Below are 13366 nucleotides of genomic sequence, written 5' to 3'. Positions count from 1 at the left end.
AACATGAATCTTGGACACAATATAGTAAATTACAAAAGCTAGCCACTAAAGGCCGTATGTTGTATGATTCTATTAATATGAAATGTCTAGGACAGGTAAATCCATACAGAGAAAGCCGATTAGTGGCTGCCTGGGGCTGGAGGGAGCAGGGATTAAGCAGTGACTGTTTAATGGGTAGGGGTTTGTCTCAAGGGAGGAGGCGATGGTGGTTGCTTTTCGTATTTAGATACTAAAAGCCCCTGAATTGTACAACATAAAATACTTAGAGCAGTGAATTATACGTTAAAAGAATTTCATCTCATCTCAATTATTTAAAAAAGTTAGCAGATGCCACTGGATATATCCATTCTCCCAAATACTTGTACAAAAAAAAAAAAAGCGAAAAAACACAAAATGGCGGAAGCCTTATCGGATCACGTGACTGCCGATTCCTTTCCTTCCCACACTCAGGGAAGCCTTTTCCTTTGAGCTTGCGCAGAGACATAGGCTCATTATTATGCGAGGCCAAGGTAACCCTTCTTAGGCGCGCTCTAGTTCTAGCTGCGTAGTATGAGGGGTGAGCGCCTCGAAGTCTCGCTGGTAAGCGCGCACGTAGAACGCAGGCCCGTAAGCGCCGTTCCTCGGAGAGATGGGGAGGAGGGGAGAGGCGCGGAGGAAAAGGGGGAAGTTGGCGCATGCGCGTAAGGCTGACGGGTTTGAAATGGCTTCGGTGTTAGCCGGGACCGGGTTCAGGTGAAGGTCTGGTCCTCGCGGTTGGAGCGGCCGGCGGCTGAGCCGGGGTTCTTAACGTCCAGTCAGATCCGCGGAAGGGCTGGGAGCGACCGATTTGGTAGCACGGCGTCCGTAGGCCGGCGACGGTGGGCCTCTCGTGGGACTGGGACGGGAGGGACACGGTCCCTTTTGTGCGGGTCGGAGCAGGCCCCGCGCGGCCGGCCCCTCCCCCACCGCCTCGCTTTTTTCCGGCGGCCCCTCGGGTGTCCCCGGCGACCGTCCGCCTCATCCTCGGCCTGGCGGCCTCGAAGGAACTGCTGACCGCCGTCCCTAGCTCTCGAGCCGCTGAGGCTTTAGCCTCCTGGGCTGCGGTCCGGGACGTCGGGGCCGCTCACGGCGGCACGGCTTTTGGGGGATGGAGGCCTTCTCCGCCCCGCCGGGGGCTTAAGGGGATCAGGGCTCTCGGTATCCCCCTCTTGGCGTTCGCCTTGGCTCGTGGGACGGAGGTTTCCGCCTCCCCTGGTCTGCGGCCCGCGAGGAGCTAGGGCTGGAGGAAGATGGGTGGCAGAGCTCTGGCCTCTCCGAGGAGTGGGGGGAAAGGGAGTGCGCGGGCTGAGATCTTCGCCTCTTCTGGCTTGATTTTGGGTGGAGGGGTCTTCGCGATGGTTCTTTAAGGGTCAGCCATTATTTCAGCTGTCTTTCCCCTCGAGGGAGGGGAGAGAAAAGGAGCCCCCCAGTTCCTTCCCTGCTCTAGAAAGTAAGAAGATGTTCGTTATTTAAATGATATTCTTGAATCCCCTTATTCGGTGTCTCGTCCCAGCTTCCGTTATTGGTTTCTCCACTTTCAGCCCCCAGCTCATCGCCAAAAGAAACACGCAGGCTATATTTCTTTTGAACGTAAGGCTGTGTACTTTTTATTGTTAAGAATTGGATAGAAAACAACAGATGGTATTCTCTTTAAATGTGACAGTTTGTAGTCGCAGAAGGAAGTGCCTTTCTTGTAAGTCTACCCCAAATGTCATATATTGAAATTGGGTACTTTTGGTGAACTACTTGATGTGAAATGTTTTTCCTGCATATCGGACGTTCATATGCCCCTTGTTAAATAACTTGGCCTACAAAGATGTCCTTGACAAATTGAACATTTCTTTAAAATAATACTTCTGTGATATTTGTAGTTTGGTTGAACTTTAACCTGTGGATCCTTTCTTAATAGATCGCTGCTATAGAAGACAAGTGAAGGTTTTCTCCCTCCCCCTTTTATCATGGCTCAGTTTGGAGGACAGAAGAATCCGCCATGGGCTACTCAGTTTACAGCCACTGCGGTATCTCAGCCAGGTCAGTCGTCTTCTGAACACATGTACTGTAGATGTATGTCGGGTTGGAGATAAAACTATGTGAATTAGGCTATGCATAATATTGTAAAAAAGTTTGCAAATGCTGTATGTTTTAAGCTTATCTGTGAAGCTTCTTTTAAAAATTCATGGACCAACTATCAAAATATGTTTTACACAGCAGTTTGGACAGTTATATATAGTTTTTCAAACATTAAATTGATTAATTGGTTTAATTATGTTAGAGGTTCCTCATTTGTCATGTTAAGGTGTCAGTATTCATAAGTTATACTTAAAAATAAATGTATTAATCCATACTTTATAAAAACTATACATGACTGGTTTTCAGTTATTTGAATTTAAAGTAGAAACACCAGCTCTAAAGAATTTATCAAGCAAAGGAAAATGATAAATAGATGTAAAAGGAGCAAATGAATATTTACATTTTCAAAATAAAGTCAACAAAAAGTCATTTTCAAAATAAAGTAACAAAATATGTCGTTGAAAGTGTTTGTTTCCATATTTCTTCCCATTGCTCTTAGGAAGACCTTTTTTTTTTTTTTTTTTTAACTGTTTCTTGACTTATGGTTTGAAAATTAAAGCAAGTTTCCTAAGGAGTTTACAGAATGAAATTTTGGGTTTCTTTGAGTACCCAGAAAAGTTTCACCTTATTCTGTTAATTTGAATATATTTTTATTTATGACATACCTGGTACTAGTTCTTTGCTGCATTTTACTTAAAATTTTGTTATTTGAGGTCAGTTGCAGAGACAATGTGATCGTCTAACTTCGGTGTTCTAAATATGATGGACATGATTATCTTGTTATATAGGTGACCTTTCTCTTTTTCTATTAATTAATTAATTAATTAATTAATTAATTTTGGGCTGCGGTGGGTCTTCGTTGCTGCGCACAGGCTTTCTCTAGTTGCGGCGAGCAGGGGCTACTCTTTGTTGTGGTGCGCGGGCTTCTCATTGCGGTGGCTTCTCTCGTTGCGGAGCACAGGCTCTAGGTGCGCAGGCTTCAGTAGTTGGAGCTCGCGGGCTCTGGAGTGCAGGCTCAGTAGATGTGGCGCACGGGCTTATTTGCTCCACAGCATGTGGGATCTTCCTAGACCAGGGCTCAATCCAGTGTCCCCTGCATCGCCAGGTGGATTCTTAACCACTGTGCCACGAGGGAAGTCCCGGTGACCTTTCTCTTTAAGGAAATGGATATATTAGGGTTTTTATTTTAATTACTCTTGATTTGAGGGGTTAAATGATCAACAGTTACTTCTGCAGACAACTGAAAATAATATGAAATAATAGTTAAAGATTATGTTTATTCAGATCCAAATATTTCTCCTCTGTGTTAAATAGTGGGGAACCTGATAATGACTTAGTTTTTTTAATAAATTTATTTATTTATTAATTTATTTATTTTTTAGCTGCGTTGGGTCTTCGTTGCTGTGCGTGGACTTTCTCTAGTTGCGTCGAGCGGGGGCTACTCTTCCTTGCGGTGTGTGGGCTTCTCATTGCGGTGGCTTCTCTTGTTGCGGAGCACGGGCTCTAGGCGCGCAGGCTTCAGTAGTTGCAGCACGTGGCTCGGTAGTTGTGGCTCGTGGGCTCTAGAGCACACGGTCAGTAGTTGTGGCACACGGGCTTAGTTGCTCCACGACATATGGGATCTTCCCAGGCCAGGGCTCGAACCCATGTCTCCTGCATTGGCAGGAGGACTCTTAACCACTGCCACCAGGGAAGTCCCAATGACTTAGTTTTGTTGAAACAGGAATTATTAGCAGCTACTTTGTGTCCAGAAACAAGTGCTGTGTACTGGTATTTTGGTAAACTAAGCATGTTTACCTGTTTTTTTCTGCATATAATTTGTTTTAATTTCGTACCAGTATTGTTCCAGTAGAATAGCTGTTATGGTGGAATTCTATTGTCTGTAGCTCTTAACATTTGTATTATAATTACTTAAATGTATACTATACTGTTTGTTTTTAAAACTTCTATTTTTTTTTAATAAGTTGATTTATTTATTTTTGGCTGAGTTGGGTCCTTGTTGCTGCGCATGGGCTTTCTCTAGTTGCAGCAAGCGGGGGTTCTTCTTCGTTGTGGTGCGTGGGCTTCTCGTTGCCATGGCTTCTCTTGTTGCGGAGCACGGGCTCTAGGCACGCGGGCTTAGTTGTTCCGCAGCATGTGGGATCTTCCCGGACCAGGGCTTGAACCTGTGTCCCCTGCATTGGCAGGCGGATTCTTAACTGCTGCACCACCAGGGAAGCTCAACAGTTTCTATTTGTGCTGTAGGAAATTATTTATGGATTTTCTGGGACCTGTCATTAATCACAGTTTTTCAAAATCTGATATATATTGGGTTTTTTTTAAATAAAATCTGATATTTTATTGATACATTATGACTTCAGTAACTAGGCAAGTGTTTTGTTAGCATCTGTGGTTAGTTTTCTTACAAAAATCCTGGAGTAGTTTCTAAGTGGAATTCTATTGACAATGTTTTTATTAAAATATTTAATTTTTAGGTGCTATATTTTGAGCTGTTTCCTGAAAGCCTGATATAATATTTTCTAACCTTCATTTTCAAGTCTTTGTGACTAATCATTATCTTATTAGAGTTGATTCTCAGAGCCAAGCTAATTTCTATCAAAGTTGAATTTTTTTCAACTCTAAGGCAATTAGAATTTTGTTTACACCTTAAAAACCTTATAGTTTTATTTACACCTCATTTCAATGGAGAACATTTTAGCCTAAGTATATAATGCCTTAAGTTTTCTCCTGGCAGCTTCAACTACAATTTGAGAAAAGATTTCAGCAAAGAGCATTAAAAGGACTTAATCTGGGTAATAGTATAGCTACCTGTTTTATTCTAGTTAAAAAATATATATATATATATATATATGCATGCCAGATATATTAGTATCAGAGGTCAATGTCATAAATCAAATAATCACGCAACAGAAAAAGGTTAACTGAATAATTCAGTTCAAATGAAATATTTTGATCTTTGTGGCTATGTATCTGACTCATTTTCTCCTGAAAGCAATATAAAAAATTACTACTGTTTCCTTTTTGTATATAACTTAAGGTGGTTTTGTTCAGTTAATGGCTTTGCTATTCCATTTTCTAGCAAGGTTATCTTGCATTTGTACTAACTTTGAAAATTCTCAGCTAACAGTGATTTGAAAATTTCAGTGCATTCACACAGGTGACGTATTTAAAATAAGATTAAAAACTTCAGTAAAAGCATGCACGCTAGCACTTTATTGCTGAAATCTGTCATAAAGTCCAAGATCAGTATTTGAATTGTTTCTGATTAATTTTAATGCTGAGTCTGTTCAATTAAGGAGTTAGTAATTTCTACATGTCTGTCATTTAATTTTCTTTTCCTTTATTTCCCGTATTCAAACATATATCAAACCTTGACCTTTTCCCCCCTTGAAAATGCCTCGAATATATTCCTCTATTTTACATTTAGGCCCTTTGCACTTTACATGTAGATAACTGCATCAGCTTTCCCTTGCTTGCAGATCTTATGCCAAAGTCTCTCACCTAACTTTCAGGCCCTTCCATACCTTTCCCAAAGCTTTATATCCTAATCTGTGATGCTTACCGTAAATCATTCACTTAAGTCAGGATGCTCTTTTCCCCATGTATCACTTAGTCATACTCTGTATTTATTATCCTCTATTAAGTTCTCACTGCTTTTATTTGCTTTCCTCTTTTACTGGATATGTTGCTTATTATTTCTCCCCCAGCTCCAGTGTGTCTGTCAGATATGATATTCCTAAAGCATAATTTCTATCTAAATTACTGAACTTTCCAAAGCTGAATGGGCCCTGAACTAGATTCTGTCTCAGTTCTTTTTTCTAACAGATGAAGAATTTGAGGCCCAGATAAGTGAAGAAATTTGTTTATCAACAGAAGGTCACAGAAGAGTCCAATGTTAGGACCTCAAAATAGTGGTTATTGTTTCTTCCATTACTCTGTTCTTTTATTCATCCTCAAAAATATCTTCAAGGACTTTTAGAATACAGTTCAAACTCCTTGAGATGGTATTCAGGATCTTCTGTATTTCCAGCCTCATTTCTCATATCTCCTACACTGAAATACTTCTTTTTAAATATTTACCCTCTTTTCTATCTCCTAGCTGAAGTGCTGTATTACATATTCAATGACAGTCATAATTGGGACCAGAGCTTTAAGGTTTGAAAGCTTAACAGTTTTCTGTCGTGCAAAGGGACATTGAGAGAGAGAGCTGGCAAATCACTGACTAAATCTTTAAATATCCCGTAGATTAATTATAGTGACTTAGGAGTATCTTCAGTATATTTGACTCAAAATATTTGCATGTGTATATGTACATAATTGCAACAGTATTAAAATGTTTGGGTGGATTTAGCCAATTCAGACCTATTTTCTCACCCATTTCTTTGACCATTTGTAAGATGACTACATTCTGGCTATAGACAAAAAAATGAACTAGTTCCGGAGTTAAGATCATAGTGCTATGTGGTACTTTAACACAGGTGACTGAGGCTAATACAATTGTTTTAAATGTGACTTCATTTAAAATTGTTTTATACGAATTTTATTTTATTTTATTAGTTTATTTATTTTGGCTGTGCCATGCGACTTAAGGGATCTTAGTTCCCTGACCAGGGATCGAACTCGGACCCATGGCAATGAAAGCACCCAGTACTAACCTGGACTGCCAGGGAATTCCCTATACAAATTTTTTTTTTTTTAATTAAAAAATTTTATTTATTTTTGGCTGTGCCATGCAGCATGTGGGATCTTAGTTCCCTGACCAGGGATGGAACCTGCACCCCCTGCATTGGAAGTATGGAGTCTTGACCCCTGGACTGCCAGGGAAGTCTCCCCTGTACAAATTTTAAAGGTCACACTTCATTTAAAGTTATTACAAAATATTGGTTATATTTCCTGTGCTGTACTATATGTCCTTGTTAGCTTATCTTACACTCAGTAGTTTGTACCTCCCGCTCCCCCACCCCAATCTTACCCATCCCTGCCTTCTCCCCACTGGTAACCACTAGTTTGTTCTCTGTATCTGTGAACCTGCTTTTTTGTTATAATCACTGGTTTGTTGTATTCTTTAGATTTCACAGATAAGTGATATCATATAGTATTTGTCTTTCTTCTGTCTGACTTACTTCACTTAGCATAATGCCTTCCACGTCCATCCATATTGCTGCATATGGCAAGATTTCATTCTTTTTTATGGCTGAGTAGTATTCTATTGTATATGTATACCCCATATCTTCTTTATCCATTCATTTGTTGATGAACACTAAAGACGCTTCCGTAAAATATGACTTCATTTTTTCTACCTCTTTAATCTGGCCCACTGGTTGTCTTTTAAAACCCCTCTCTCTTGAGTCAGAAGTTCAAATTGTTAAACTGCAAGATTCATGATCCTTTTCAAACAAATAATAGCTGATGTACTATGTATACTTATATTCGTTATCTCTTGATAGAGCTGGATATTTCCAACTTATTTGGTAGAAAAAGAAGATTGCAGGAATTCCCTGGCTGTCCAGTGGTTAGGATGCGGCGCTTTGCCCACTTTCATTGCCGGGGCCCAGGTTTGATCCCTGGTAAGGGAACTAAGATCCTGCAAGCCAGCATGGCCAAAAAGATTGCTATTGGTGTGGGCTTAACTCTTGTTAAACACTACTAGTGCTATGTAACAAGAAACTGTCTCCAAAACATTGTTCTAAGAGTAAAAAAAAAAATGCACAGAAATCTGTTAAGGTTAAGCCTCATTGTTAGTACATATTTTCTCCCTTATTCTCTGAGCTTGCCTTATTTGTGCTCTCATCCAGTGAGAGCTGCATCAACATACCAAACCAGTGAGTGCCCGTCTCTCTATCCTTAGTTGAGTGTGCAACGCATGTTTATGCATTTGTGGCTTCTCTTGCACTATGTGTTTTATGATCTGGGAAATAATTTTGGTCTATTATAGCTGAAAATGTATTGGAAGTAACATTGAAAGTTGGAATATTAACTTTGGGTGATACAAAACTCGTTGAAAGAAATGGAATTGAAAACTAGGTAGATATCTGAGGCATTCAAGGATGGAAGAAATCATGACATTACAAATAGTGTCTTTAACTTCCTGGGAGGGTTGACCAACATACTTGAGTAGTAGCTAGAAGAGATTATGGCCAGGATCACTAGTCATCACTTCCATGGGACTTCAAGAGAGTGGAAGAGCTGTTGTCTGCCAGGATATTAATCTTTATAGAGACTCCCATATAACACTGACTTATTTAAGGCTTTGCCTCTCCTTTATAGAACAGTTCTCTCCACTAAGTAGAATTTTCTGTGATGATGAATATATTCTGTGTCTTCATTATCTAATATGGTAGCCACTAGCCACATGTAGCTCTTGAGCCCTTGAAATGTGGTTAATGTGACTGAGGGACTGAGTTTCTAATTTTATTTACTTTTCACTAATTTAAATTGAAATAACCGTATATGGCTGGTGGCTAGTGTATTGAACAGTGCGGTTAGTATAGAAGATTACAACATTTAGAATATGTTATATTTAAAATACTATTTTGTGCCTTAATTTTTTTTAATATGCCCATGACTTATTTATTTTACAACTGGAAGTTTGTACCTTTGACTCCCTTAATTTCTTATTCTTAATGCCTTAATTTCTAATTCTTAAAAAGTAATGAGTATTTCCAGTTATTTGGGTACGTTATGGGCTTAGAATAGTACCTCAAAAGCAATAGCAATGCCTTGACCAGTGAGTTGTCTGATTGTAAGAAAGTTATCTGTGCATGAGGGCATCAAAAGTTTTGAATTTCTATGAAATCTAATCTTTAAAGATCACTTTTTAGGAAGGATGTTGAGTTGAAGATGACACTTAGGAGACTTGTTCACTTGGTTTAAAACTTGGGTTTATACGTGTTTTAGTAAATCCACAAGTTATAAAGAGAATCCCCCACGTCTTTATGTTGTTTTTCTTTCCATACAGTGTAAGATTGCTTTTGAACATATATTGATATATGGAAATTCCGAAGAATAAAGCATTGCTTGACCAGTGCCTTAAAAAAATTTTGCAAAAGATGAAAAAAATGAAGTTTCTCGGATTAGCTTGAGTTTTTTTTTGTTTTTTATTATTTTATTTGTTTTTTATTTATTTATGTAAATTTATTTATTTATTTTTGGCTGCATTGGGTCTTCGTCGCTGTGTGCGGGCTTTCTCTGGTTGCGGCGAGCAGGGGTTACTCTTCGTTGCGGTGCTTGGGCTTCTCATTGCGGTGCCTTCTCTTCTTGCGGAGCACAGGCTCTAGGCATGTGGGCTCAGTAGTTGCAGCACGCAGGCTCTAGAGAACAGGCTCAGTAGTTGTGGCGCACGGTCTTAGTTGCTCCGTGGCAGGTGGGATCTTCCCAGACCGGGGCTCGAACCGTGTCCCCTGCATTGGCAGGCGATTCTTAACCATTGTGCCACCAGGGAAGTCCCAGAGATTTTTTGTTTTTTTAGCCTTAGGTTGCTTCTAAGTAGTTTTTTTTTTAATTGAAGTATAGCTGATTTACAGTGTTGTGTTAGTTTCAAGTGTACAGCAAAGTGATTCAGTTATGCATATGTGTATATATATATATGAGGTTTTGAATTTTATTATTTCAGAAGGATCACCCATCTTAGTAAAGATGGATAATACATCTTAGGTATAAGGGTAATAAGGCTTTTTAAATTTGTGAGTTTGATAAGATCAAGGAACAACAGACGGGACAGGTTTCTCTTATGTGTTTTAATGGTGTGTTCACTGGTATTCAGTATGTCATAACTACTAGTATGTCATAAAATGAAAGCTTCAGTCATATGAAACTGATTTTACATTTTAGAAAATAATATATTTTACATTTGTCCTTAAAGCTTTAAGGAAACTTACCCCTTAGATTTACTTATTAACCTCTGGTAGCCTTTGGTCATTTAGGGCTCATTTCATAGGTTTGTCTGTGGAAGTATTGTTACATAGTTATAAGTATATCTGTTTCAGATGGGCCATGAGACCTTCAACAATCATATTGAATCAGGTACAGATAAATGAACAGCCTGTTCCAATCTGGGTAATTGGAAAAAAATCTCCAACTGATAAGTGTTAGGCCACTTATGGAGAGAGAAAGATTAAGTCAGAGATTCATACCTTTGTACTTTGTAAGTATAGAATTATCTTACAGAATATTGATTATAGAAATTCACAAGAAGAGTGGAGAATGCTATGAACAGGTATTCAAGGATACCTTCTTAGATAGCCACAAAAAAGAGGAGCATTAATAAATTTTAATGAAATGTACTTTATTGAGGTTAAAATCGCAAAGGTAAATGATTTTAAAGAGAGCTACATTATACAGACATATAAAAGCCACAACCACATGCACAGTGATTTCACAAAATTTGAATTAAGTAGCTAGTAGAGTGCAGCAACTACTACTACAGTGTCAATTTCCTTCCCATAAAGTTCTCCTACCAATCAGTCTGCTTTGTAGTTTCTAATTCATCACATTGACTGTCAGCAGTGGAAAAGGGATTGTGGATATCAGCTATCATCCCACTTACTAAATGCTGTGTAGGAAAAAAAGAGCTCTTTCTGAGATATTAGCCCTGAGCCCTTCTGTGACAGCTATCAGTACTTTCCAGTGTTCTGGAAATTGGTACCAGCAGATCTGAGGTCAGAGCTCAGGTGGGTGAAGGAGATGCATGCGGATATGGTACTTGAATCACAAGATGTTACTTTTGTCAAGTGCAGAACATCCCAATCTAAGAATTTTAAATACTAATAATTTTTCCTAGGTTCTTTCCCTGTCTTGTGTTTACAAGAGAATTTTGCTTCTGTTATCCTAAAACAGTGGTTCTTAACCTTTTTTGGGTCCGTTATCCTTTTGAAAATCTGATGAAAGCTTTGGACTTTCTTGTCTGTAATTTTACACACAGTTTCAGAAGGTTAACAGGAACTACTGGTTAGAACCTGTGCCCTAGTTTCATTACCTTTATCTCCATTCTCACTGCAGTTAACTTCATTTTGAATTTACGTTGGTGTTAAGACATTCCTCATTTCTTTCTATTTAAATTAACTTTGTTAGTCTTGGTTTCTCCTTTCTGCCCATCTGTGGCGTCTGACTTACCTTAAAAACAAGAGAGATCTAGAAAAATGATACAGATGAACTTATTTGCAAAGCAGAAATAGAGACACAGAGGTAGAGAACAGACATATCGGGGCAGGGGGATTGGGATGAATTGGGATATTGGGATTGACATATATGTACTACTATGTATAAAATAGGTAACTAATGAGAACCTACTGTAGCTCAGGGAACTCTACTCAGTGCTCTGTGGTGACCTAAATGGGAAGGAAATCCAAAAAGAGGGGATATATGTATACGTATAGCTGATTCACTTTGCTGTGCAACAGAAACTAACACAACATTGTAAAGCAGCTGTACTCCAATAAAAATTTAAGAAACAAAAACAGGGCTTCCCTGGTGGCTCAGTGGTTGAGAGTCCGCCTGCCGATGCAGGGGACATGGGTTCGTGCCCGGGTCCGGGAAGATCCCACATGCTGCGGAGCGGCTGGGCCCGTGAGCCATGGCCACTGAGCCTGCGCGTCCAGAGCCTGTGCTCCGCAATGGGAGAGGCCACAGCAGTGAGAGGCCTGCGTACCGCAAAAAAAAAAAAGGGAATAAGAGATTAATGTTGTAAGGGTCTAGAATTGTGTATTCAGGACACTCAGTAGGTTTTTTTCCCCACCTTAGATTCTTTTTTTTTTTTTCTCAACCTTTTTTAATTTTTAAAAATCAGTGTTTTAGCAGGGGATAATTTGTAATTTATATTAATTCCAAACATGATTTCTGGGATTTGTTTGTTTATTTTTGCCTAAGTTTGTTGGTTTGTTTTACTTTTGAGTAGAATTAACCTGGACTCTTAAACAACTGATTGATGATGAACCTCACACTTCTAAAGATTTTCTGGTAGATTCTAGACTAGGTGCTTTGGTTAATTCATTAATGATTTCTGTTCTTTTCCTGTAAGGCACAATCTGTTCTTTCTGTAGGGTTATTAACTTAGTAGCTATAGAGCAGCATTTTTTTTAGTTATTCTCAGATATAAGCAAGATGCTTTGGAAAATGGAGTGTTACATGAGCAAATATTGCTTTTATGGCGACCTCTTTGAGATTCACAATGCTTAGTGGCATATTAAAGGTTCTGAGGATTCCTGCAGTAAACATATGTGCTTATTAATTCACTGTTTTCTAAACTTTTTAAACCTTGAACCCCTTTTTCCCAAACTTTAATGTCCCAGGAAGCTAGTCATTACTCTAGGAGATACAGTTTGGGAAAGTGCGGTGCTAGACTGCTGTTTAGTGCTTTGTGTTTTTAAACTGTTCCTATTGTCTGTTTCCTAGTTTTACAGTTCTTTAATAGAGTAGAAGTACATGAAAATTCTCTCCAGTAGGATGTTTTAAGGGTGGATCACTTCCAGCAGCGCTGTCCTTAATGTATGATTCTAATCTGCTTGAAGATAATACATTCTAGATTAGTAAAATAAGATGGTTTATTTTCTGCTTTTCTTACTAAAAATATTTCTCAAGGGTACTTTAGCCACTTGGTCTAGGTAAGGTTGGTTGGGTTCATTCTGTAGTTTAATTTTATAGATTAATGTTTTCTTATATCTATCATGACTTGAGCATATATTTAATATAAAGCCATTGGAATCTGAGGTGGGGCATGAATCATTTAAATTCAACAAGCATTAGTAAAATTTTTCTTTAGGTTTTTACTAAGCAATGACAGACTATAATTCATTACTAAGCACTCATTGAAAATTCCTGGACAGGATCCAAATAATCTTGATTTTTTTCCCCCTCTTTCTAATCTCATTTTAGCTGCATTGGGTGTTCAGCAGCCATCACTCCTTGGAGCATCTCCTACCATTTACACACAGCAAACTGCATTGGCAGCAGCAGGCCTTACTACACAAACCCCAGCAAACTATCAGTTAACTCAAACTGCAGCATTGCAGCAACAAGCTGCAGCTGCAGCAGCAGCATTGCAACAGGTGAATCTTTAATAGGTTTTAATATGTGACATGCAGAACTTTCAAATCTGAGTAGCTAGGGTAGGTACCTTCACATTTTAAAGAATGAATAGTTGTGGGGTTCTATTATGCTTATTGTTTTATTCTGGTGATAAAAATTCTTTATGCCCAGGACATACAGAGAGATGTAGTTGCATAGTCAAAATTCTTAAGTTCTTGTATCTTAATTATTTGAGTAAAATTCCATCCTTGATGAA

General features: G+C 38.9%; 1 protein-coding gene across 6 annotated transcripts in view; it reads left to right on the top strand.

Annotated features, from left to right (window-relative positions):
* The first annotated feature begins 456 nt into the window (after positions 1 to 456).
* The window catches only part of CCAR1 (cell division cycle and apoptosis regulator 1), a 53738-nt gene continuing 40828 nt past the window's right edge, over positions 457 to 13366 (top strand). The window contains exons 1-3 of one of the 6 annotated variants that reach the window (XM_060286212.2): positions 457 to 579; positions 1928 to 2049; positions 12958 to 13130. In XM_060286212.2, coding sequence (XP_060142195.1) covers positions 1977 to 2049; positions 12958 to 13130 — 246 coding nt within the window. In that variant the 5' untranslated portion in view covers positions 457 to 579; positions 1928 to 1976. Of the gene's footprint in view, positions 580 to 666; positions 858 to 1352; positions 1469 to 1927; positions 2050 to 12957; positions 13131 to 13366 lie in introns of those variants that run through there. The other 5 variants (XM_060286214.2, XM_030862418.3, XM_060286213.2 and 2 more) reach the window with 5 other exon arrangements.

The sequence above is a fragment of the Globicephala melas genome, chromosome 16, assembly GCF_963455315.2.
Source record: "Globicephala melas chromosome 16, mGloMel1.2, whole genome shotgun sequence".
Classification (NCBI taxonomy): domain Eukaryota; kingdom Metazoa; phylum Chordata; class Mammalia; order Artiodactyla; family Delphinidae; genus Globicephala; species Globicephala melas.
The sequence above is the reverse complement of the archived record's forward strand: the minus strand, read 5'-3'. Positions and strand labels throughout refer to the sequence as shown.